At 41.2% G+C, this 25490-nt stretch overlaps 1 protein-coding gene across 2 annotated transcripts; it reads right to left on the reverse strand.

The window, feature by feature from the left end:
- Nucleotides 1–243: 243 nt before the first annotated feature.
- LOC134460904 (sacsin-like) lies at nucleotides 244–25490 on the reverse strand. Of its 2 annotated transcripts, XM_063213513.1 has the most exons (8): nucleotides 25387–25490; nucleotides 25238–25301; nucleotides 20506–20593; nucleotides 19955–20066; nucleotides 13128–13274; nucleotides 11603–13037; nucleotides 11327–11415; nucleotides 244–11205 (listed from the first exon to the last, which is right to left on the reverse strand). In XM_063213513.1, the coding sequence occupies exons 2-8, from the start codon at nucleotides 25270–25272 to the stop codon at nucleotides 263–265; spliced, it is 12849 nt and encodes a 4282-aa protein (XP_063069583.1). In that variant the 5' UTR covers nucleotides 25273–25301; nucleotides 25387–25490; the 3' UTR covers nucleotides 244–262. The 2 variants fall into 2 exon arrangements, with proteins under 2 accessions (XP_063069583.1, XP_063069584.1); XM_063213514.1 differs by lacking the exons at nucleotides 244–11205; nucleotides 11327–11415; nucleotides 11603–13037; nucleotides 13128–13274 and having other exon boundaries at nucleotides 19838–20066; nucleotides 25387–25479.

Here is a 25490-nt window from a genome sequence, read left to right on the forward strand (position 1 = left end):
ATTGTAGTAGTTCTTTTTGACATACATTAAGAAAAAAAACATAAAAGAATAGATTAATGCAGGATACAGCATGTGTAATAAGTACCTGAGAAAACTTCAACATTGTCACCAAATGGCACAATCCCCATAGGAAACGCAAAGGGGAAAAAAAGGTCAAAAATGCAGAGCAGTACTCATCTATGCTGAGCATGTCACCAAATGGCCCAATCCCCATAAGAAAAGCAAAGGAAAAAAACAAAGTCAAATTCTTAAAAGTACTCATCTATGTTAAGTATGTGCCCACTTTTTGTAGAAGTTCCAATCCAATATCTAGAGCTTCTTCTTCATGTTCTGGCTGGAATGCATTATTTGGAATCTTAGGAGAAGGATGGTAATTAGGATACTGTGTTGTTTTTGCATCCACACCCAAGTCTTTAAGGCGTTTCACAAGACGGGGTAAATCCTGAAGCAGAGGGTTGTAGCCTGACACTACCTGAGCCAGACTGGAAATAGAACAGTTGGTAGAGCGTTTTCCACACCCCCTGTACTCTGCTGCAGTGAGAGCCTTCTCCACAGCTTGATGGATTTTGAACAAACACCACTCTGTGCTTCCTCCTCCTGTGTCGTGTTGAGCTGCATTTAGATCACACTGGGCTTGCAAAAACCAGCGCTTGGCTTCGTCTTTGTCAGGTCTCGGCATGTCCGGGTGGAAAGACCAGAAATCATATTGGGATCTGCGGTTGTTCTGGTAAAACCTCTGTCTCCCTTGGTGGTGACGTGATGCCTCAGAATCCCATCTAGAGAAGAATTCCTCAAAATCCCATGACCAATTTGACGTTTCATTCCCATTTTGTCCTCTAAAATTGTCTGAAGATGAGTGACTGTGTCCATTTTGCTGAAATTCTTTAATTCTGTTCTTCAAGTACTTAAATGCCTCGGTGGCAAGCTCCTTTTGACCTGGGTTTTTGTCTGGGTGCCACAGAAGATACATGCGGTGAATGGCTTTGTGTTGTTCATCTTTCGTTAGAGTCCAAATTTCCTTCAAGTGCTGATCTATTTCTTTTTTGATGTCTTCAAAATTGTTGGGAAAGTCCCTTTCAGTTGATGGTCCAGCTCCTCCATTCAATAACTCCACATCCCTGGAAACACTTTGAACAGGTGCAGCTGTCTTGTCACGTTTAAACTGGTAAAGATCAAAGGAGGTTACCTCCACAAACTCATCAATGCCAATCTGTATTTTGTATCTGCAATAGCCTTTTTTGTCTCCTTTGTCTAACCGCTCAGTAACTACTGCATAATAGTAGTGGTCATCTTCTGATGTCTTTTTGAAGCCAACATATTCACCCATTTCATAGTTGTTCATAATGTTCATGTCAAGGGCATCATACCATTCCTCTGGTATGGGACTCCCAGGGTCAGGGTTTTGATACCCTTCCGCTATGCTGTCACAATTACGGATTGCCCCCTTTTCCAAAGCTTTTTCAACGTCCTCCATTGATTCGCATAAAAGAAGCTGAGCTAAAACTTGCATGAACTTAGAGCAGAGACAATTCCGCAGCAAAGAGTTAATTTCTTGGCAGATTGTCATGGTCACCTCGTTGATGATCTTAGGAGCCCTTCCATCATCACTGTGTTTAAGATAGAAAGTACAACCTTCTGCCTCTTTTGAGACATACACTTGTGTGTCAGACGCAGTGTTAGCAAGTTGCTCCTCATCCAGAAAAAGCTCTGTAGCAAGGTTCTCACAGCAGGTGATTTGAAGTCTTCCAAAGGTATTTTTGCATTGTTCAACTGCAGCTGCATGAGAAATTTTGCCATTACTTTGTTGCCTGATTAAACATGTAAGGCCATGTGAAAATAGACTTGATGATAGCCGTCTCTCAAAATAACCACTGAAGTCACAGTTCTTCCCATATTCACATAATTTCTTACTAGATTGCACAAGTCTTTCAGAGATGACACTTGACAACATTGCTGGGCGGATATTTGAAGGCAACAACTGCAACAACCTCTGATGTTCGTATGGGTCAGATTTAAGGTAACAATGACCCAAGTTCATGAGGAGGCCGAGTTTGTCTATCAGGGAGTGTTCAAGTCTTGCTGTTTGAAAGCTGGTGTCATTGAAGAACAGGTCATTTGACTGGTATAGTTTGCCATCCGAAGATGGCAAATACAGCTTCTCAAGAGATTGTGCTTTTTTAGGTTGATCACTGATCAGCTGAAACAAATTCTGAACAACCCGTTTGAGTGCCCCCTGCTGATTAGGATTGAGAGTTTCTTTGTCCTTTGAGTCCATGTAAATGTCCTGTAGGACCGTGTTGTACTGCATTATTGTAGGTCTTTCAGTCACCCCTATCTTCTTGAAAAACTCAGCAAATATTGCAAGTTTTGGATTTATTTTAAACAGATAGGGTCTGAAATCCTTGTGGTTGTCAAGACTTAACACCACTTGACTCGCCTTCACAAGAACGGTTTCATTTTCAACAAGAACCACTGGCAAGCCCTGGAGCTGCGATCCATCGAAATCCTTTGATTGCAAATATGCGTATGATTTTATGAATACCTTTTTTCTGATGGCCATCATGTTTTCACCCTGACATCTTGACAGACATGTATTGCTCAAATGTTTTGCCACAAACGCTGAAGGTGGTTGATCAAGAGCCCCTGCTCCAATTAACTCTACAACATCAGATCGAGAAAATTCACCTGCCTGGATAATTGGCATGGAAGACCAAATAAGGTGCTGGTCAGTGCTTCCTTCAAGCAACGACCCTTTGATTGAAACCAGATCTCCTTCCCCAGCAAAGGGTTTATGGTAATCACACAGTTCTTTCTGAATCTGTACAGGAAAGAGACACTTGATATTTGCCATCTGCTTTAACAAGTTGGATTTTTTATGTTTGTGGTTAAATGACAATGCTTCCTTGAACAAAGCTGAGGATTTCCTTTGCAGTTCCTTTAGGTTGACTTTCTTTTTTGCATCTGACTGAATCATGTTGGCAAATTCAATTATGTCAGCTTCTGACACTGCGTGTTTCAGTCCAAGGTCCTTTAGAAGCTGTCTTGTTTGTTTTTCACGCTTGAATAATTCCCAAAATGCTGATGGTACAAATTTCTCAGGAGGAAGCATGGCCTTGTAGATACTCTGTTTTTCACTAAAGTAGTATGAAGCCACCTGAAGAGTCCCATGGATGTTTCGGATGAACGGGATACCTCCAAGTTTTCTAATGATCTGGTCTTTGAAAGAGTCGTATGCACTGCTTTCTTTCAAGATCAACAGCAGTTTAACGCAGTCAAGTATTTGAGGATGTGTGAGCCTGTGCAAGGATGGTAACAGGAACTTCACATAAAAATCTATATCTGTCAAGATTGGTATTTTCATGCTTTTTAACAGGCAAGAATTCACTATGCTGTGCTTTAGAAAAACATTCTCATCTGTGTCAATGTTAAACAAATCAGGGAATTTGTACACGTGATCTATTTTCAAGATGAAAACATTGCCATTTCCACTGATGGTTTGCCGCCAACCCTGTACGGTTTCAAATAGGGGCAATGACCTGAGCTTACTCTGATATTCCTGAGGGTTTTCTGCTGCTTTCACTCCAGCTTGAAGGAATTGCAGAAGGTCATCATGCTCACTGCCAGCAAGATTTTTGAAGCTGGAGTGGGGTACCTTTAGTAGCTGGTCAAGAACTGCAGAACTGTCATCTATTCTAAGGACTCCGCGCCTCAGCTGTGTGTCTCTCACTTGGGAAAATCCCATAAAAAAATTAGTTTGAAGTGTCGCCAGGCCTAATTTCAGAAGTGTGGATGTTATGGGATTTTTCTCCTCCCAGACAACAGAGGAAAGGTTCCTCAATGTCTCCAATCCTTGTCTGTTCTTCTGGCTGGGGATAATGATGGGTACAATGGGATAGTCAATAAATGCTTCAGTAATCTCTTTGAAGCATTGGGTTCCTTGTTCACCCTTCGTGTTTAAGGCCTTGTACCTGATTTCATAATCAAAGAACTCCCACAGTTTACGTAACCAATCAGGTGGATTAATGTCAGGCTTTTCAACAAGGTCCTCAAGTAATGGTTTCAAGAGTTTTGCTGCCACTGGAATTGTCAGTGTTGCTAGGTATCCCCCTTGTTGTAATTTTGCACTGTGACTCCTGTTCAGCTTGTAATCTGCAAAGACTGCACCATGTCCTTGGAATATTTCCCAAAATTGAGAAAACTGCTTTGGAGACTGCCCGTCAAAAACACTCAGCATCTGATCTTGAGTTAGGAGCAGAGGAAGTCCATCAAGACATTTAATATTTTCTTCTTGTATATCTTCCATGCAGAACTCCAGGAGTAAGGCAAATTGCTCCCTGTTTTTCAGAAGTGTCTGGTCTAATGGTAAGGGCAACCCTTTTGAAGTTTTCTGTGCATCATTCACAGGTTTTTCTTTCAGGTATTCCCGCACATTGTGAGGACACAACTCCATCACTTTCACATCTGCAGTTTTAAAACCTTCAGATACCTCAATCATCCTGTAAGACCAAGGAACCACACCTAGCCCTAGATCTTCCAATGCAGAGAGCATGGCAGCAGTTTTCAACTCTTTCATAAAATGAGGAGAATCCACTGGACTTTGTTTGCAAACATTTGACCAGATGACTGTGCATTTCATGTTCCCATGGTATTTGAGGTCATTGTGTGCAATGAGAGATGTTTTTGAAGTCAGATGTGCTGTTGCCTTTTGGGAAGTGTGCAGGATGGGAATCACAGAGAGATCCCTTTCACTGATGGATTTGTAAACATGATTAATCATTGTGTGCCACTCTTTTTGCACATCTCTTGTGATCACTGGGAAAAACTTCAGATAGGTCGAGTCCAACTTTGATCCTAAAAGCAATGCACTATGATGTTCTCCTGTTTCAATGGTCATCTGTATGTGTTTCAGAAGATCGGCATACAGGTGTGATATGATGTCCAGTTTGAGGTATTCATTCCACTCAATTTTTGTACTGACCTCATCTGCTTTCCATAGGCCTCTTCTGGACGAGTCAACTTCAAAATTCCCATTGATGTGAACTGGCAGCCCAGTACTCCCAGGCAATGGGAGGGAGCAAAATAATTTCCCAATAAATTCTGGTACAGAAGTCTTTGCCTTAATGCATGCTGCTACAGCAGTGTGTGGAGTCAGTGAATCCTCTGATTCCAATATCATTTTGCTGGGAGTTGTGGTTTTGGTAGGGCTGGGTTGGTGAGGACCGGACTGTTCTGCAATGACCCACTGACTTTTCCCTTGCCCTTTTTGATCTGCTGAAGAAACAATCACACTGTAGATGACCTCACAGGGCACCACAGAATTTTGAACTTGACATTGGAAGTTTGCTATGCTCATCTTGCTTTTCTCAGGCAACTCTTTTTCGATAGTATACATAGACAATAGTTCATTTGAGTCAGGGCTTATTGTATGGAACTGTATTTTCTTGACATGCTTCAGGAAGAGGATCAAGCCCTCTGAGTCTTCAGCAAACACTTCCAGAAGATCCATCATCTGATTGTCAGTAATGTCCATTTTACATATTTCTGATTCCCCGGCCATTTCCCAAGTTCTGAGTGGGAATCTGAACATAGTTCCAGAGGTAAGTTTGAAATCTGATGGCAAAAAAGTATCATAAACATCTGTGAAGGATTCTTTAAATTCTTCTTCCAATTTGAACATGCATCCTGGTGATTGCTTTGTTGCAAGTTTTAAATATTTCACATGTGGATCAGATATGCAAAGCCATTTATCTTCTGTTAGTATGGAAGGGCAATCTGTGAGATGGTAAACTGAATTGAATCCTAGCCCAAATTTTCCTGTTTTTCCATACTGATCACGTTTCCCGCCTTCTCCTAACCGCTGAATGCCTTCCAAATCTGTATCAGTGAACACCTTATTGTTGTAGACACACAGAGCTGGACCTTGAAGTGAATTCCATTTCTTGTCAAATGTCTTTTCTGTGCCATGTTTCCTTTTGTCCCAGATGAAGTGTATTTCAGTTGCTTCTGCATCGTCTGCATTCTGAATGAGCTCCTTAATGATGTCCTTTTTGGAAGGATATGCATCTATGATGTTTTTGATTCTAACTGTTAAGTTCTCGTGCTGTGCGAATTCTCTTGCATAGAATGGAAATCCATCGACTAAATGATTTTGTAGCGTATGGTGTCTTGTTGTTTTAACGCCAAAGTGGCGTGCAACTTCTCTTGATATTCGATTGTGGCATAAAGTAACAGCTGTAACTGGCATCCATGGGCTGTCATTGTAATGAAGATCGGAACTGGGTCTCAGCACTGAGTTTTCATCAGGTACAAGATAGTTCTGTGAACCTGCATCTTCAGTCTTAAGAAGACCTTTGCAGAGTATATCAAGACAGATATTAAGATCTGTTTCAGAAAGAGGATTGGGTCCATACCTGCTTTCTATTTCATGCAGCACAGTAGCAAACTGCTGAGGTGTGAAATTTTGCTGCATGCCAACACATTCCCAAAGTGTGTTGAATCTTGTGAAGCTAGTGGGAAGTACACAGAGGTATGGTTTGGCTTCAAAGTCTTGATCCTTTGCTACACAACCAACATGTACAAATTTGTTCTCCACAAAAACGAATGGTACAGATTTGGCAAATTCAGCAATTTGGGTTGGATCACCATCCTTATTTAGCCACTCGTTCAAAAAACTGTAGGTGTCATGTGCTATTTTGCTGAACAAGGACTGATCTTGCCCTTCACATCTAGATGCTTCATCCAGCTGCCGAAGCACCATGTAAAGTGGTGGTTCTTTACGCACACCCAGTTTCTCAAGGACCTTGTTGTCTTCGTGGATCTTTAAGTGTTCATGGTCTACAGTAAACTCTGTCATATTTACCAAATTTCGGCAAGAGGAGTGATACACTTGACTGGGCTTTTTCAACGCAACAGTCACATTATTGTTGCATTCCATGTTCACTGGCAGTAATGCAGGGATGAATAATGTGTTTTGCAGTGAAGACCAATGATGAGATTTCTTGTCGGCTGGCAGTTCCTCAATCAACTCAAACAAACATTGGAGACGTTTCACTGCTTTGCTTTTGTCTTTTTCCCAAACCCTCTGTATTGTGCCAGCTCTCTCAGTTACGTCTTCCAAAGGCAGATGATCATTCAGCATCCCCAAGGCAATGAGCCTTTGGATTCTTTTTGGGGAGCAGAACTCATCTCCAGTACCACCGAGAAATCTTCCCTCATCATCATCATACAGACAAGCCACTTTTCCTGAAGGATTTACTGCTTTCTTGATGTACAACAGTTCACCACTTTTTGAGGGAATGCAGCAATGCCCTTTGAGTAGCTCATCAACATCATCATCACAGAGGTCGATGGCACTGAGAATGATAGAATTCCTGTCATGGCATTCCAATGAATGCAAATTTTTCAATACCACTTCTTGAAAGAAATCTGCCCAGGTCAGTGTTCTCATCTTGACAATGTCTTCAAAGCCACTTTTTATCAAGCTTTTTCTTACCCACGAAGGAAGTGAGACAGCACATGTTCCAGGATGTTGACTACTTTGAAACATTTTCTCTGCAAGTGGTCCAACTTCCTTGTGCTGTGCAATAACGGGGTCCAGAAACTTTGCATTGTCCAGTGAGCACCAATTCTTACCATCACTGAAAAGCTCAAGGTCACCATTGCAAAATCCCTCTGCAATTGCAGAGTAGAATGAATCAACCAGAGGTTGAAATGCAGTGCCTACTTCTTCTTTGTTTGGCCAGAATTTGTAGTACAGATAATTTGAAAGACTTCCATCTTCTGACAATTTCTTCAAGACAAGAAGTGCAGAAATGTAGGCACTTGTTACAGCATCCTTTAGCAAAGCCTTGTTCCATTCTGCTTTGGGTCCGGTCTCCCATAGACATTTTCGATTCGACATCACCGCAAAAGAGCCATTGATATTTACAGGAAGACCTGTTTGGAGTGACATGGGCAGGAAGCTGAATGCTTGTCCAAGCAAGCCGCTTTTGTTTGTAGCCCATTTTGCTGAATGGTCTTTTACCAGAGGGACAGCTACTCCCCCAATGGGTAGGGAGACAACATTTAGCTCATTTTTCTCAAGTGCCATTTTAAGTGAACTGTTGACGCCAAAACAAGAGAAGAGCAACCAGTGCTTGCAATCACTTCCATGAATGTTGCTCTGCATTATTTCAGTAATAGTTCCTTTGGATCCATCAATTACATCAGCACACTTGGGATAGTGACGCATCAAGGATTTCATGCAGCGTCTTTGCATATCCTTAGATATTCCATCCTTAATTTCAATTGTTTCCAGAACTTTCCTAGTAATCTGAACTAGAGTTTGTGTTTGGTCTTTTTTTGGTGGTGTGGTAGTATTTTCTGGCAAAGTCTGGAGAGAGAGCTTCTCAACATTTCTGAGGAAAAGGAGATGAGTGTCTGCTTTCTCATTGAAGTCTTTTTTTAACTCAATGATCCGATCGGTATCATACATTTTTGTGCTAATTTCTGAGACATTGGATTCCTCAGGAGTGCGAAAGGGCAACTTCATTAATGTCCCTTTATAGAATTTTTGAGTGCTTTTCTCAGAGAAATCACATTCAAAAATGCCTTCAAATGATCTGAACTGTCCAGGAAACCTTCTGAAAATTCGTTCATGGAACAAGTCAAGTTTGATTCCTGGATTTCCTGTGTTTTTTATAAACTTCTTCAGATGTGTCACATTTGGATCAAAGATTAGCAACTTCTTCCCACTCAAAACAAAAGGAACATCAGTCACATGATATACAGCATTGAATCCTATTCCAAATTTTCCGATTTTCTCCACTTTTGTTTCTTTTGAAGCTGATCCCACCTTTGTGATATTTTCCCAGTCTTCATCTGAAAACAATTCATCGTTGAATGCCCACAGACACGGACCACTACATTGGGACATTCCACGGTCAATGAGACTATCTGCAGGCTCTGTGTGCTTCCTGAAGTCAACCATGAATTTGCATGTTTTTGCACCAGCATCCTCTGCATTTTGTAGGAGCTCTTTGAATAAGTCACCATCCTCATCATACTCTCTCAGAATGTTTTTGATTCTTTGAGTTATAGGTTCCCTCTGCCCACACTGCTCTATTCCAATGAACTCTGGTTTTAGAATGCGAGTGCTGAGAAGTGGAATGTTCAGCCAGTCTGCAGTCACAGGGAGTATCTCCTCATGGAGGACATGAAAATCCTCATGGTCTTCCTTCAGGTCTAGCAATCCTTCTTTGCTAATATCACAGAACACAGTTGTGGAGGCAGGCTGCAATGTGAACATTTGGTTTTCAGCTTGAACTGGTATTGGAGTATCATCCTTAGCAGGTTTCTTCATCTTGCGCATCCAGTTCAGAATATTAACAGACACTTTCAACTCAGAGAGAGTACCAAAGGGTGGATTTCTTTGATCAATCCCGTCTTTGATATCATGAAGAATGTTCTCAATCTCGTCTGCTGAAAGTGTCGATTTCACTCCAAGTTCTGTCCATAACTTTTCAAATGGCAAATATTCGTCTGGAACTTTCTCAATATATGAGGTCAGGTCTAATTCAGAGGGATAGGCCAAAATAACATCACTTGGTGATACAAAATGATTGTCAATCCAAAGACAAGGAAAAGAACGTTTTTTAATCAATTCACTGAACAGCCCAACATGGTCTTGCATGAACTTGTATGACTCAAGGAGAGTTGTCTTAAACTGGACATCTTTCTCAAGGTCATGTATGGTTTGTGACATGTCCTTCAGCACTGATAAATTCTCCATGACCTTCTCAGCAGGTGGTGGGTTCAGTAGACCAAGTTGTGTGCATACTTTCTCATTCAGCTCAGCAATAACTGGCATGACATACCCAATAACAGTGTGATAGCGTGCATGCCTGATGTCACATGGCTTGTAGAATGCTCTTTTTCTGTCTTTGGCATTCAGGTCTTTGGTTGAAATACTTGGTTTCTCACATGGAAACCACAGTGTGTTCTGCAGGTGTTTCAGCTGACAAGGAGAGAAATTCGAGATGAGATCATGGTCATTCAGCACTCTGAGAAAGGCATCTGCTTTGTCCCATGCTGTTGCACTAGTTTGAGTCTTTTCAATGGTTTCAGCGACATCAAGCACATGGCTTGGTGAGATGTCCTTCTCATTTGACTTCAGTCCAAGTTGTTTTAAACTCTGGAGAATTTGTTGGGTCATTGTGTAGTCAGATGAGGGAAAGAACTTTGTCTCAAAGATTTTCTTGAAGGTTTCGTTGCTGGGATCAAACATACTTGAAGCTTTGTCGTTTTGGCCAGGTCCCTCTCTTTCAACAAACTTCAGGTCTTTACATTTCTTGTACAACATCACATTCTGTGAGAAAAGGGTGGCACCATGTTGCAATATCCACAACATTGTTTTCTTTTCATTCACTGGACTAAAAGACCCTGTCTCAATACAGCTCACCAAATGAAGGGCCAGGTGTGCAGTATCCAAAAGTTTAACCTTGAGCATGGTCAAAAGTCTGCGGTCTGCTTCAGTAGCACACTGAATCACAGAGTTGAGAATGGGTAGGTCAGATGGAATGGTTGGTAAGGAGTTCAGAACTACTGCCAGCTTTCCTTGAACACATACATACTCTCCACTCATCAACTGGAACAAGGGCATCTGAGAGACTATGTTTTGCTCTTTACTTGAAAGAGAATCCAGGGAGGAAAGGACAGACTTCAGTTCCTCTTTTTCTTTACATGGAGTAGAGTGGATTCCATTGATAACCCGATCACTGCTTATATTTAGGAAGACTTTCAGCAGGTTTTTTGGTGATGGTGGAAAAACAAATGTCTCAATGTCATTGTGTTTGAGACATTCATCCCTTTCTATGACCGTTCCACCTACATTCCTAACCACGTTCTGAACTTGGTCAGACAGGCTACTGTGTTTACTGTGCTGAAACACCAAAGTAGAATTCTCCTCTAGCTTTGCCAAAAGCAAGGATCTGGAATCAATCCCAAATGGCTCGACAGCTACAATTGGCATGCCAACAAAGTGGCTCAAGTCATCCCAGTGGCTATTCAGATATTTCCAAAATGCAACCAACCAACCTCTTCGAGGATGTTTAGGATTGTCAAGGTCCCATGTTACATAGCCTCGGTCGATTTTCCAGTCAAGTGGTAAATGTTGCCTTGTCAAATCAGCTACATTTTGCCTGTCCAGGTTGATGATTTTGAAGATTCCTAGTATAAGTTACAAAGAAGGAAAAAGGCATTACATTAGTTTCCAATACAATTCTTACATTTCACACACAGACAGAAAGCTAGATTAACTGTATATTTTTTAATATGGAGAGGACCAAACCTTTTGTGGCCAAATTTCTAAGATGGTCAAGGCTGCTGGTGCTTAGTTCCTGGGATACAAATGTGTCTTCACAAAATGGCAGCAACTCTCTGAAAAAAAAACACCATTCATTTGTAAATGATTAATACATACAATTGAAAGTGTATGGCCTATGCTATAACCTTACTGTTACAAAAAAATGTAATAACCAAGTCTTAATCTGTTACTCAGTACAAAGCACATATCGGCTACCGGTCATTTAGAGATATCAATGTGCATATAGTACATGCAACTCACCTTGGAAATTCTTCGTTGTCAATCAAAGCAGTGCAGTCGTCCCAATCTGAGAAGGTTTTGAAGATGCCACTGGTAAGTGGTAAGAGCTGAAGACCCTCAAGCTCCTCATATTTTCCATCACTTAGCACATAGTCAAGAAGAGAAAGCTTGTCATGGCGCGAGACTTCCTCCATCATGCATCTGTGAAGAACATCTCTGGCAAACTGTGGGGTAATCCACTGAAGAGTGTATGGCTGAGGAAAAACTTCTCTGACGTCATCAATCACATGCTGCGGGATGTCGACGAGATTTTCACCTTCTGTCATCAGAACTCTGGCCAGAGCCGACGTCAAGGCTGGATCGTCAATGTCATCAGCTGGAAACACGGCTTCTGATGGGGTCACCCAAATCATCTCATCTTTGGCAAGGGAGAACACGGGCTGGTCAATCAGTAGGCGTTTCAGAACATCCTTTGCTATTTCATGCCATTTTTCCTTGTGTTGCATATGGATAATGTTGGGCCACATGTTGTAGACTGATGTTGCGGAGAGGATGGAGTTTCTGCAACACTGAATAGCATCGAGGATCATCTTTAGGTAGCTGAGGGGAAGGACATCGGTCATCAAAATCTCGTTCCACTGAGCGGCTTCATCGTTTTTCTGGTCCTCATCTTGCCATTTGATCTGGCGCCGATTGTCTGTCAGTCCAAAGCAGGCATTGATATGGACTGGGAGCCCTGTTCTGTTGGACTCATTGTTGGGAAGTGGAAGGAAACAACTCAGTCTTCCATCAGAAAAAAACTTTTCTCGGTCACAAGGAAAGGCCAAATCAACCTGGGGACTGTAACACAGCTTTTCAGCAAGTGAGTCAATCTTCGCCACCTTTCCCTTCGTCAAGCAGTATGATGTTACAAGCCACTTGGTCTTTTTCTCTCCCTCACTGGGTGAATCAGCAGAAATGGTTTTAAATACAGTTGTGCCCCCTACATGGTTGCCTGTGCTATCTGAATCTGAGCACGCTGTGATGCTAGACACGGATACTGTAAGTCTTGTGACTGCAGAGCCAGAGGAGTCAATGTGCATCAAGGAGACATTGGATACGTGTCTCAGAAAGAGAAGGCTAATGTCTGCATCTGCGATGAAACTGTCGAAAAGCTCAACAACTTTGCTTGAATTATACAAGTTGTCAGAAATTTCAGATGATTCACTGCGCAATGGAAATCGAAAGAGAGTGCCTTCGAAGCACTGATCTTCGTTTATGGCCTTCTCCCAGGTTGTCCTACTGACTTGTTGAACAATGTCTCGAAGTGGCTGAAACTGGTCCTTCAAGGTCAAAAGCACATTTCTTTCATCATCGTCATCCAGAGACCATCTGAAACCTCCCTCTCGATCGCCAAAGATCTTCTCCTGTGGGTCCAACATCCCAAGGTATTTGGAACTGAATATAGATGGCACATCTGTAGGTAATGAACATTTCATGAGATCACTATTAACACAACAATTCTGTACACATGTAAACACTGTATGTAATACTGAGTGTTATTTACCTGTAATGTGGTAGACAGAATTGAAGCCAATTCCAAACCTCCCCACTCTGTTTGGATCATTGCGCTTGACGCTTCTTCCTGTGGCCTGAATGCCATGCCAGTCTTCTTCAGTGAACACAGCATTATTGAAGGCATAGAGGGCAGGACCTAGTGGCAGAGTGGAAAAAATAAAACATACACTAATGAAACATGAACCTACTATATTGGTCAAGCTACCCTTCACTTGACAGTACCTACGTATGTTGCCAGTTGAATGTGCACAGATTTTTAAGGCAAGAACGTGGCAGACACACGGTATCAACGCATTGCAGAGGACCACATCTTACAGACGTTTAATTGAGCTGTAATGTAATCACCACCCCAAACAACCACCAGGTAACACTTGGGAGCATTCGCTATGAGATTCCTTAAAGTAATTACCCATTGATGTCGGATGCCATGTAGCCAACATTGACTCCAGAACTGGAGCTTATGGGTCATTACTTTTTTTTTTTACATGTTCGAATGCTAGATGAGGGTCTCAGCTTTTGAATGCAACTTATTTCATTTAATTAGTTCATTATCTGAAATTTGGATTAATCATGTATGTATACATCGTGGTTCTCGCTGGAGAACGGACTTCCCGTGATTGTGTGGCTCTGGCAGGAGAGTGGCTGTCCACACGGTGGGACGATCATCAAAAGTGCTTCACGGGGTCCGCGCCACAGACCACTGCACTCGAGAAGCTGAGAAAGTTGGATTAGGCCGTGTATGGTGCAATATCGCTGGCCGTGGTGCTGAAGTACAGCCACAGCCAAGAAATGTCTATGATGTAGACATTCTCGAACTTGGGAGTACAGAGCACCACTGAGAGCTCGGGCAGCATCTGTGCCCGCAGATATGTGCGAACTCTGAGCGCACACCCCCCGGACGATGATGGTGAGAGATTAAAGGAGTAAGGTGAACTGGAGAGGAAGCCAGGGCAGGACACCTGATGAATCGACCAAACAGCGACGGAAGGGAGGTGAACAAAGAGGTGGCGGGTGCGAGCGAGAAAGCACATTTCTGACTGGAGACAGGTGAGCAGAGAATAAATGCTGTGTAGTTAATTAAAGGGCATTCCAAATTTCAGTGCGCTGAAATTACATCGAATGATGGCTGGGCAGAGAATGAGCTTCATACGAATAGGCGCGCCTATCTTTTCGCCCTGAATTCTGACAAATGACGGTTGAGCAGAAAAAAGAATGCAGGTGGTAATTAGGGCATGTCAAATTTCATTACACTTTTCCTGAACTTTCGCTTTTAACTTTTTTACAAAAGATGACTGGTAGCTCAAAAAGTCGTAGTGTCTTCACATGTATTGGGTGCTCTTGGATAAAGGGGGTCAATTCAATTCTATCTGGGCAACTCCAAGTAAATAATGGGGCAGTGAATTAAAAAGCCTTTAAAGGGGCAATGTGAAGGAAATGGTCAAAAAAGGTACTGCAACTATGCTGCTTATTGAAATTGGGCTGCCCATTGCCAAATTTGATCTTTACATGAAAGTTTACTATGTATTAAACAAATATTTTCTAGCAGAGATGGAACCAAGTCACTAATTTGCAAGTCGCAAGTAAGTCTCAAGTCCTTCCAATCAAGTCCGAGTCAAGTCACAAGTTACGACACATTTGACCAAGTCAAGTCCAAGTCCAAGTCGTGCCAAAGCCAAGTCAAGTCAAGTCCAAGTCAAAGTCGTGCCAAAGCCAAGTCAAGTCCAAGTCCAAGTCTTATTTTTTCCAAGTCAGTAACAAGTCACCTTGTATTCTATGTGCAATATTGACAATTACCTTTGGTCATCAATTCATTACCTCTCCACACTGCTTTGCATGTCCCCCTTCGCCAGTCATGTCCCGAAAATCGACCATGGTATACTATGATTTCAGTTTTTTGAGCATGGTTCGGCATTGGTTTTTGGTTTTACTAGGTAAATAAATAAATTAATAAATTAATTAATAAATTAAATAAATAGATAAATTGAACCATGGTTTTACTCTGAAAACTAACCATGGTTTTACCACGGTTTATAATTATTCATTAAATTACTTTTATCTTTTATCCAACACATATATTGGTGACAGTCAGTGAGTAAGTAAACTATAGCGTATTGGCTATAGCCTACTTTAAAATGCGGCATCATTTCAAAGGTCCTGACCGACCGCACCCGACCCGAATTTCATTAAAAATAATATTTCTTAACCCGTGCCTGCGGTTGACCGCAGTTAACTGCAAGCGCCCGCTGATTTCGGGTCAGCCCGCGCATCACTGGTGACAGTCCTTTGAGCAAAATGGGGTTAGGTGCCTTGCTCAAGGGCACTTCAGTCATGGATGGAGATGTAGGAAGTGGTGGGTTTAAGGGTGGGATTCAAACCTGCAACTCTGTGATCTCCAGCCCAACTCCCTAACCATTACAGCACGGCTGCAGACAAGCTTTCATGTTTGTTTGGGTGACCATGCAACCCACACTTGATCATATATATTTTTTAGCATGGTTTTTGACTGTGGTTGAAGGTAAATCATTTATTTTTTCTTTCTTTCATGCATTTTTTTCACACACAAAATGCAAAAAATATATATATTCATTGACTTGGAGCACAATTGCAAGTCATTGCAAGCTAAAACTGTCAAGTCGAGTCAAGTCTCAAGTCAATAGCGTACAAGTCGAGTCAAGTCACAAGTCACTCCTAATATTGGCAAGTCAAGTCTCAAGTCGAGTCATTTGTGACTCAAGTCACAAGTCAGTCCGAGTCACAAGTCACAAGTCCACATCTCTGTTTTCTAGTATGTTCCAAGTACAGTCATTTTTGCAGCTAAAAATGGCTATTTTTGGAAATTCAAAATGGCAGACCATGGAGAAGAACCCCCTTTTCATGTATGAAAACTTAGAATTTGATGCTGGTGGTAAGTATTCATGAAAAAGGTAACATTAGTGAATTGGCAGCATGAATTCTGGAAATAAACAACTAAAAATCTCACACAGTGTCCCTTTAACTTATGGCTAAGTCATGATTAAAAGAGCTGAGAAGTTTCGACCACACAGGTCTTCATCAGGGCTTAGTCTCAGTATTAATCTTTTTTGTATAATGTTTATGTTTTCTGTGTATCAGAGGCTGAGATATTTAGTTTTTTATAGGCGGACATCTTCACCCTCCAAAACACACGTATGCAAATTATGTATTAGGTGTGAAACTAGGGAGTGGTTTTGTGGGCACCCTGTAAAACCTGTTTGCTGCAAGCACCTTTACTGCCAGCCTAGAGGGCATAGCAAAATGAAACTGTGGCTTCTGAGGAATACACAGACAAGGTGTATCCCAGGGTGAAACACAGGAGAAATGTAATGAGAGAACCATGGTTATGCCAGTAAAATGTATTGTGACACACTTGCCATCTTCTTGTTGCAAATTAAGTTTGGCCACATTTCTTATACTACACCCGTCTCCAAAAAAGTTGTCGCCTATCCATCTGTTTGGAATAACAGCTAATAACCTGACTTTCAATTAATCACTTGGCTTCAGAAGTCACTCATATGAAAGCTACAACCCTCCCGAATGAAAATGTATGTACAAAAATAAATTTCATGCACCAAAGAAAGATTGACCCTTTAATGAACACAGACAGGGCAGATTTTCACAAGACAAAAAGTTTTGTCGCCTATCGAACATAATGTGAAAATGAGCAGATACGTCACTTCAAAACACTTCAAATACGCAGATTGGGTGTCACACTTCAATCACTGATTCACTCACACCTCTCCAGAAAATCAACTTTGGCCTTAGGTGTATGTTTAGGGTCATTGTAATCATGGAAAGCAACACAATGAAAATCAATGGAGTTCAATGAGAGAAGGTCCCATCACAGGATTGTGCTCGTCATCTGCAGCAGGGAGCACATCACTGCCGTTTAAACATGTGAATATTAACCTGTGTGTGTGTGTGTGTGTGTGTGTGTGTGTGTGTGTGTGTGTGTGTGTGTGTGTGTGTGTGTGTGTGTGTGTGTGTGTGTGTGTGTGTGCGCCTAATACACTTACCTGTACTTTACTGTGACATTGTGAGAATTTTCCACCCCTATCATACTCTGTACACTGCCTACTTCTACATACTATACTATATCATAGATGTATCCATCAACACTTGTTCCAGGTCATGTTAAGATTGTCTACCTGAACTGAAAGAGTATGTTTTCTGCATTGGTCTATCCCAACTCACAGAATGTCTTTTTTGCACAATTACCTTTTTTACATTTATTATCTTTACTATTTTATTTTATTTTCCCCTCCCTGACTATTCCTGTGTTATTTGTGTCTTGAAATGTCCATGTGGGCATTTGTGTATTTGTGTATTTATGTAAGCTACTGGACACCCGAATTTCCCCCTGGGGATCAATAAAGTTACTCTACTACTCTACTATTTTAGCCTAAAACAACTGCCAAAAATGCTGAATGCCTAAGCCCTTTTTGGGGAACAACAGTTAAACAACAACTTCTGACAACTTCCTCCAACTCAATGTCGATAAAACAAAAGAACTGGTCATCCACGCATCAAAGCCACCCTCTGGACTTAATCGTATCACAATCCATGGTCAATTAGTCGAGCAGGTCAGCACCTTCAAATACCTTGAACTCACAATTGACAATAAATGCATCTTAAATGAGCATGCCACCATCACACAGAAACGTGCACACCAGAGGCTCTCTACATCATACGCAAATTGAAATCACTGTCTGTTGCCCCCATCTCCTTCTGCTACTACATCATACAGCCCCTTCTACTCTACCGCCCCCTGTTTCTTCAACATACTAACTTTCACTAGCAAGAACAAACTCATCAAAATCTCCAACTCAGCATCCAAGATAACACACCTCCCCAGCCTCACTAACGCAAATGACAAAGCCATCACATGCCTAGCCCACACAATAGCAAGCAGCCCAGATCACCCCCTGAACCAGTTAATCTTTCTCCCATCTGGCCTCAGGTACAGGGCCTTGGACTGACAAAAAGCACATTTCAAGAAATGAACACACACACACACACACACACACACACACACACACACACACACACACACACACACACACACACACACACACACACACACACACACAGACACACAGACACGAGGTTGGAGGGAAAAGCCTACAGGATGCCACAAGACGGGTATATGGTGACACTTGGGGCAATGCAGGGATGAAATGTATGGACTAATGTACTGTATGTGTGGTGAGAGGGAATGCATAGCTGGTGGAATAGCTGAGTTAGTTCTCTTCTTGGAGCAGGTGTCACTCTTAATCATTTAATCTCTGAGGGTGCCGGCCCAAATATTAAATTCAATGTTTCAAAAAGGAGGCTGCACCTTGCATAGCAGTGTTTTTTTTAATTGCACAAACGCGTTTCGGGGTGTGCCTTCTTCAGTGTGCAACTGCAAAGAAGAAGGCACACCGTGAAACGCGTTTGTACAATAAACAAGACTGCTCTGCAAGGTGTGGCCTCCTTTTTGAAACATAGCTGAGTAAATTAAATGAGAGGGGAGGGTAGAACAAGCAAACAAGCAACAACAACAAAAATTGACTGTTTGTAATGTGAAGGAGAGGAATGTATATGTATGTAGAGGAGTGTATTATGAATACCTAGATGTGAGTATATGTATTGTATATGGAAGTCTGAGGATGTTTACGTGTCTATGTGTGAAAATGGTGTCTATATGTATTGTAATGAGATTTTGTACTTTGTACTACAAAGATCTAACCTGATGGAACTGAACAGTCTGATGTGAAAACAAATATCCCTATGGGACATCTAATCTAATCTAAAACCTAAAACCTAAATATGCCAGCCTCTGAAGCACATAAAAACACAAAAATAGCATTAGAATCTTCATTCAGCTCTAACATACCCACATTATTTTATTTTAAAATCCCTCAAATCTCAAGAGCGTGAATGCAGCATGTACGTCACTCCAGGCGCCAAAGGTCAGACAACATATACGCAGCATCAGGCTAAAATGGGTTAATTTTGCACTGCAGTCCTCCTTAAGCGCAGAGCAAGTCAACAACCCATAATGCCATACTGTACATGGTCAGGTGTATAACGGTAGGGACACATACACGCGAATTTGCGAACTTTGCCATTCATTCCTATGAGAGAGGGGAAGGCAAGCGATGGCAAGCGAAAGCAAGCGAACAGGGGCGAAGCGAAGCAAAATTATTAAAGAAAGTTTAATGTTATGCAAATGAGGAGCGAATTCGCCTGCCGCGGCCCAATCAAATCAACAACATAACTGTTCCATTCCATTTGATTCGCCGCGACGACCTGATGACGGCTGGATTTCGCCTCTCTTCGCTTCGCTTGCTTCGCCTCCTATGTGTCCCTACCGTAAGGCCACAGTACTTCCCTCGTACATTTGTAAAGAGAATGCAATAGGAAACATACTTCACAGGCATCTCTTCAGACATCTCAGACAGCAAACGTAAAATCAAATGTCATAAGGCAATTGTATGATACACTGGCTATTGTTTTCTCTGAAACAGATACAGAACATCTGCAGTAGTTTTTACTTTTACTTGACATTCTACTTGCAATAATGAAATTAATGATACACATTGAGATCTTGGGCACACATTGGGAATTCAACACAAACACTCCCACATATGAAATAAAACTTTGTCCATGAACAGAAAAGCAAGGCACTATCTTCATCTATATTTTATAGCTTTCTTGTTGTGTATAACTGCATGCGTCATGTACTAGCATGGGTTTACAGGCAGGTTTACAACATTTACAAGATGTGAACAGCCAGGAGTCCTTGACAGTTCCTACCTTGATATTTGTCAAGGTCTTCACTCCACAGGCTGTCTCTGCCATAGGTCCTCTCGTCGTGAATGAACACCACCTCAGAAGCTCCAGCATCGTCTGCATTCTGTATCAGCTCCTGTTCACAGAAGAGCCAGAGAATGTCATTAGAGATCACGCCAATTGATAATTAAACTATACAGCATACAACACCAGAAATGCACTCAGAGAGTGCAGACCTCCGCCAAGGAAGCCGTTTGATAGAACATTTTTCTTTCTGCCTTGTTAGAAAGTTAGACACTGGAATGTCAAATTACAGCCTATCCCGCGATGGTGAAGAATCTTTAAAAAAAAATCCTGGATCTGGATTGTTATCTGGGTCACCACCAAAATGCAATCACTTGTCCCTTTTGTAATTTCCAACAACTCCACAAAATGTCATCAAAATCCGTTAATAACGCTTTGAGTTCTCCCGCTGACAGACAGACAGACAGACAGACAGACAAACCAATGCGACCAAAAACATAATCTCCTTGAGAACTATGCAGCACACGAAATGATTCGCATAATAGGCCTACCTTCAGTATTTGTCCTCCATCTGGATATCTCCTAAGGATGTCTTTCAAGTAGTCTATGAAGGGGGGCGACGTTGCACCAAATGTGTTTCTGGAAGGAACAAGTAAGAATACAGTAGTAATGTCTTTAAATAGGTTGAATAGCCCATATTTGATTTTAACACCAACAGCAAGCAAAGGTAAATGGTTAGGTGTCTCATGAATGGACAAAAAGATCACAAGCTGGGAAGAAGCAGTGTGCCTATCTCACCAAAAAAGGAACTCAAGTCATTATTGTTCCAAAGTCTTTATTTTGTTATTAAATCAATCTAGCGCAGCGTTAATTCTGACAGGCCAGCTAATCAAATGTCCTAGCTGGGTCATTCCATGTCAATTCACATGATTCCCTAGAATCTCCTCAGGTGACCCTCTCCGATTTACCCGATATCTCACATACAGGTACCTTTTGATGTCAATTGAAAGAATACCAAGTATTAGCACCCTACGTCTAACGGTTGCGGAGATGAAGCCCTCCAAAGTTGGGGTGCCATACCCACTTTTCAAGCCTGTGAATTGCATACAAAATTTACAAGCAGATTTCGACACCTCTGGTTTTAGTTTGAAGGAAGATACAGGCCTAAGAATCACCACAGCCCCTCAATATGACCCTGTCTACCAGATGGTGAGTTTACAAATAGCATGCCTTGATTATTTTTGGCTATATTAAGCCTTAAAAACTGAGTTTGTGGAAAGCGTGATGAAGAGTCTTGCCATTTTGGGGTTCCAGATCTTGGAAACTATGTATGCTTTGGGAGTTATAATTGATTTTCCATCATATTTGGGAACTTTGCAGTGTATTCCAAAAAAAATAGGGCGCTCAGACTTTAAATGATGGAATCGGAGGGACTCAAAAACAGCTTTTGGACAAAATGACCTTACAGTACCCTCTACTTCAGGCCTCAAATTAACCATGTGGGCACTTGATGTCAGGAACCCCCTTTTAACCCTATGTACAGTTGCACTGTATCATACATTCAAGCTTGGAAAAACTTTGTTTTTCAAAGTTTTTTGTATTAATCTTGGCCTTCAAAGTACATGTTTTTCTCTATATCTTATCACAGTGTCTGTTTTGTCTGCTGCCATCTGCTGGTCTAAAAAAGCAACAACGGCGTAATGTAAGAAAACAAAAGGGGCTGGAAAATCTTGCCCATAATATACCAAAAAAGCACTGTAATTATACAGTATATTGCTATATACTAATTATGATGCTATATACTAAGCATGATTAATATTTCTAGTTTAAATAATTTCTTAAAGGGACACTGTGTGAGATTTTTAGCTGTTTATTTCCAGAATTCATGTTGCCCATTCACTAATGTTACCTTTTTCATGAATACTTACCACCACCATCAAATTCTAAGTATTCATTATGACTGGAAAATTTGCATTTTTCATACATGAAAAGGGGGATCTTCTCCATGGTCCGCCATTTTGAATTTCCAAAAATAGCCATGTTTAGCTTCAAAAATGACTCTACTTGGACCGTACTAGAAAATATTTGTTTATTACTTAGTAAACTTTCATGTAAAGATCAAATTTGGCAATAGGCAGCCCAGTTTCAATGAGCAGCATAGTTGCAGTACCTTGTTTGACCATTTCCTGCACAGTGTCCCTTTAAGTGTGACTGCTTAATGCTCAATCATGATGCCAATCCCAAGATGGCCTCGACCCTGCACTACATTTCTACCATGGGGGTGGGGGTGTCCTGGTAGAAATGTAATCATGATTGAGCATTCTGCATAATACTTGTTGAAATCATAATTAATATATAGCAATATACTGTAGAATTGAAGTCCTTTATTGGTAGCCTAGCGAGCTTAACCCCTAGGGGCGTCTACATTTCTAGGCTACTTTATTGGTAAATTATGGGCAAGATTTTACAGCCCTTTTGCTTCCTTACATTATGCTGTTGTTACGTTTTTTTGACCAGCAGATGGCAGCAGACAAAACAGACACTGTGATAAGACATAGACAAAAACATAAACTTTGAAGGCCAAGATTAATATGAAGAACTTTGAAAAACAAAGTTTTTCCAAGCTTGAATGTTTGATACAGTGCTACTGTACATAGGATTAAAAGGGCGTTCCCGTCATCAAGTGCCCACATGGTTAATTTGAGACCTGAAGTAGAGGGTACCCTGAGGTCATTTTGTCCAAAAGCTGTTTTAGAGTCCCTCCAATTCCATCATTAAAAGTCTGAGTGGCCTAATTTTTTTGGAATATACTGTACAGTTCCCAAATATGATGGAAGATCAATTATAACTCCCAAAGCATACATAGTTTCCATGATCTGGAACCCCAAAATGGCAAGACTCTTCATCACGCTTTTCACAAAGTCAGTTTTTAAGGCTTAATATAGCCAAAAATAATCAAGGCATGCTATTTGTAAACACATCATCTGGTAGACAGGGTCATATTGAGGGGCCGTGGTGATTTTTAGGCCTGTATCTTCCTTCAAACTAAAGCTAGAGGTGTCAAAATCTGCTTGTAAATGTTGTATGCAATTCACAGGCCTGAAAAGTGGGCATGGCACCCCAACTTTGGAGGGCTTCATCTCCGCAACCGTTAGACGTAGGGTGCTAATACTTGGTATTCTTTCAATTGACATCAAAAGGTACCTGTATGTGAGATATCGGGTAAATCGGAGAGGGTCATGTGGGGAAGGCGTGTGAATTGACATGGAATGACCCAGCTCCTCATTGCTTAGTTTCAAACTTGGTGCTTTAAAAAGTTCTCAGTTTTGTTCCTAATCTCTTGGTTGCTCACCCCAGTGGAAAGCATCAAATACCCCTTGAAAATTAAGGGATTTTGCTAAATCCCACTCTGCTCTTGCAGTGTTGTCCCTTTGGACGACCGTAACTTCCTTGCTAATTTTTAGTTAATTTAATGAATGTTAAAAGGGTGGCACAATAGAAATTACATTTTGACTTGCCATAAATGTGCATTTATACTAGCAAAATTATTGCAAGGTTTGTTTTGAGGCTGCTAGTGGGAGAGATGCTGAGCGCTGCTCTATGTCTTTCAACTTGAAGAGCACCGGCATATTGGACTTTACTATTCCACAATGTCCATTCTTCAAAACTTGGTGGCCGTTGAGCCTACTTCAGGCGACTCTTGCATAGAGACAAGGAGTAGTATGCATTTTTTTTTTTTTTTTACAATTAAAAACCCTTTATTTTAAACAGGGGTACCTAGTATGTATGGGCGTTTTTAGATATGTACCCTGGTTTAAAATAAAGGGTTTTTAATTGTAAAAAAAAAAAAAAACCCACATACTACTCCTTGTCTCTATGCAAGAGTCGCCTGAAGTATGCCCAATGGCCACCAAGTTTTGTTTTGAGGCTAGTAACTAGTAAAAAAAAAAAAAAAAAAAAAACAAATGCCAAAGAAAGTCATTTGGAAGAATGCTCCAGTTGCCTTTCCACTTCCTCAGAGCATCAAGCACCCAAAATAAAGGATGACTTACTACATGGGGGTTTGAACATCGCTAGAGGATTGGGGACCAAAACCTTGCTAAAGGAAGGCTGCATAAATGCAATAGGGATTTCAAATCCAGGAACGTGGAAAGGCAATTGCAGGATTCTGCCAAATGATTCCTCTCTAACTAGCGTTGATAAAAACACATTTTCACATTTTACAGATTTCAGTAAAAACTCCCATTACTGCCGTTCAAATTGTCAAGCCTTTTATCATTCACCAAATTTGCCAAGATTTTACAAGGGAGATGCGTCAGTACAATGGAATAATACTATAAAAGCAGCTCCCTCTTGTTGTGTATGACATTGCAAAGGCTATACTCTGTGATGCTGCATGCCTGCTCCATTCATTGTGGAATTGTTTACTCTTCTATATTTGGTACAACACATTCTGAGAGCTCTGCCACACCCACAAAATGAATAATTATCGGGGGAGCACACTTGTCTGCTACCCTCTAGTGGAGGTCGTATGGCCTCTAGGTAAATAACAGGTAAATAACAGGTTCAAAGTAGCCATTTGAATGTGCATTGGTGGTTTGACCATTTATGTTGTTGGAGGTAAAACTGACAATTTTGAAAAGGTTAGGTATATTTCTTTCTAAATATTGTCATTCATTGGAGAACAATCTTAATAATTAATAAGTCAGTCTAAAACAGTCTGTCTCCAAACCGATAGTCTCAATTAATTTAAAATATTCAAAATGTAGACCATAATAGCCCTATAAATGCAGATTTGTTCATTACATACATATATGGTGGGTGTCAGTTGTCCCGGGCCCAGAGAGAGAGAGGGCCCAGAACTGGGTTTTCATTACTTTGTAATATGGGGGGCCCTTCCAAATGATTTTGCCCTGGGCCCAGCAAAAGCGGTCAGCGGAACTCGTGCACACCTTAGCTCTTAACCTGATAGCTGTAACAGATAACCAAATTGGGCTGCCTCCAATCCCTCGAGGTTTTACTAGTCATAACAATCATAGCAGGGATTCCAGAAAAGTAACCTAATTTGTTGGCCTGTTCAAAGAAATGCCCCGGATTTCAGGCTACCAAAAGCGACATTTGGCCAGAGTCTTTCAAAGACAAACTCAAAATGCCAAACGACGTAGGCCTAGACTATATGCCAAAACAAGACTGTTCCCTCGCATTATCAACAACAAATTAACACACCTAGCCTTAATCCAAATGTAAGATGTCACGGAAAGATGAAGTTAATACTTAACCTACTTCTTCTTTCTTCCTTTTCTAGCGGGGACACTCATCCTTCAACAGCTGCGACAGGTTCCTGCAACTGGAGTAAGTTTCGGAAATTAAAACAAAATCAATTCGCAGTCAGTGGCAATTAATAGGCCTAACTAGCGGCATTTTATACCTACCCTGTCATCTATCTGTAGCGCGGAACGCCATGATTCTATCAAGAACGAACATGGAAGCGCACTTATTTATCTCATGATGCAAAACCAATCCACGCCCTCCGGAG

Source organism: Engraulis encrasicolus, chromosome 13 (genome assembly GCF_034702125.1).
Source record: "Engraulis encrasicolus isolate BLACKSEA-1 chromosome 13, IST_EnEncr_1.0, whole genome shotgun sequence".
Classification (NCBI taxonomy): Eukaryota; Metazoa; Chordata; class Actinopteri; order Clupeiformes; family Engraulidae; genus Engraulis; species Engraulis encrasicolus.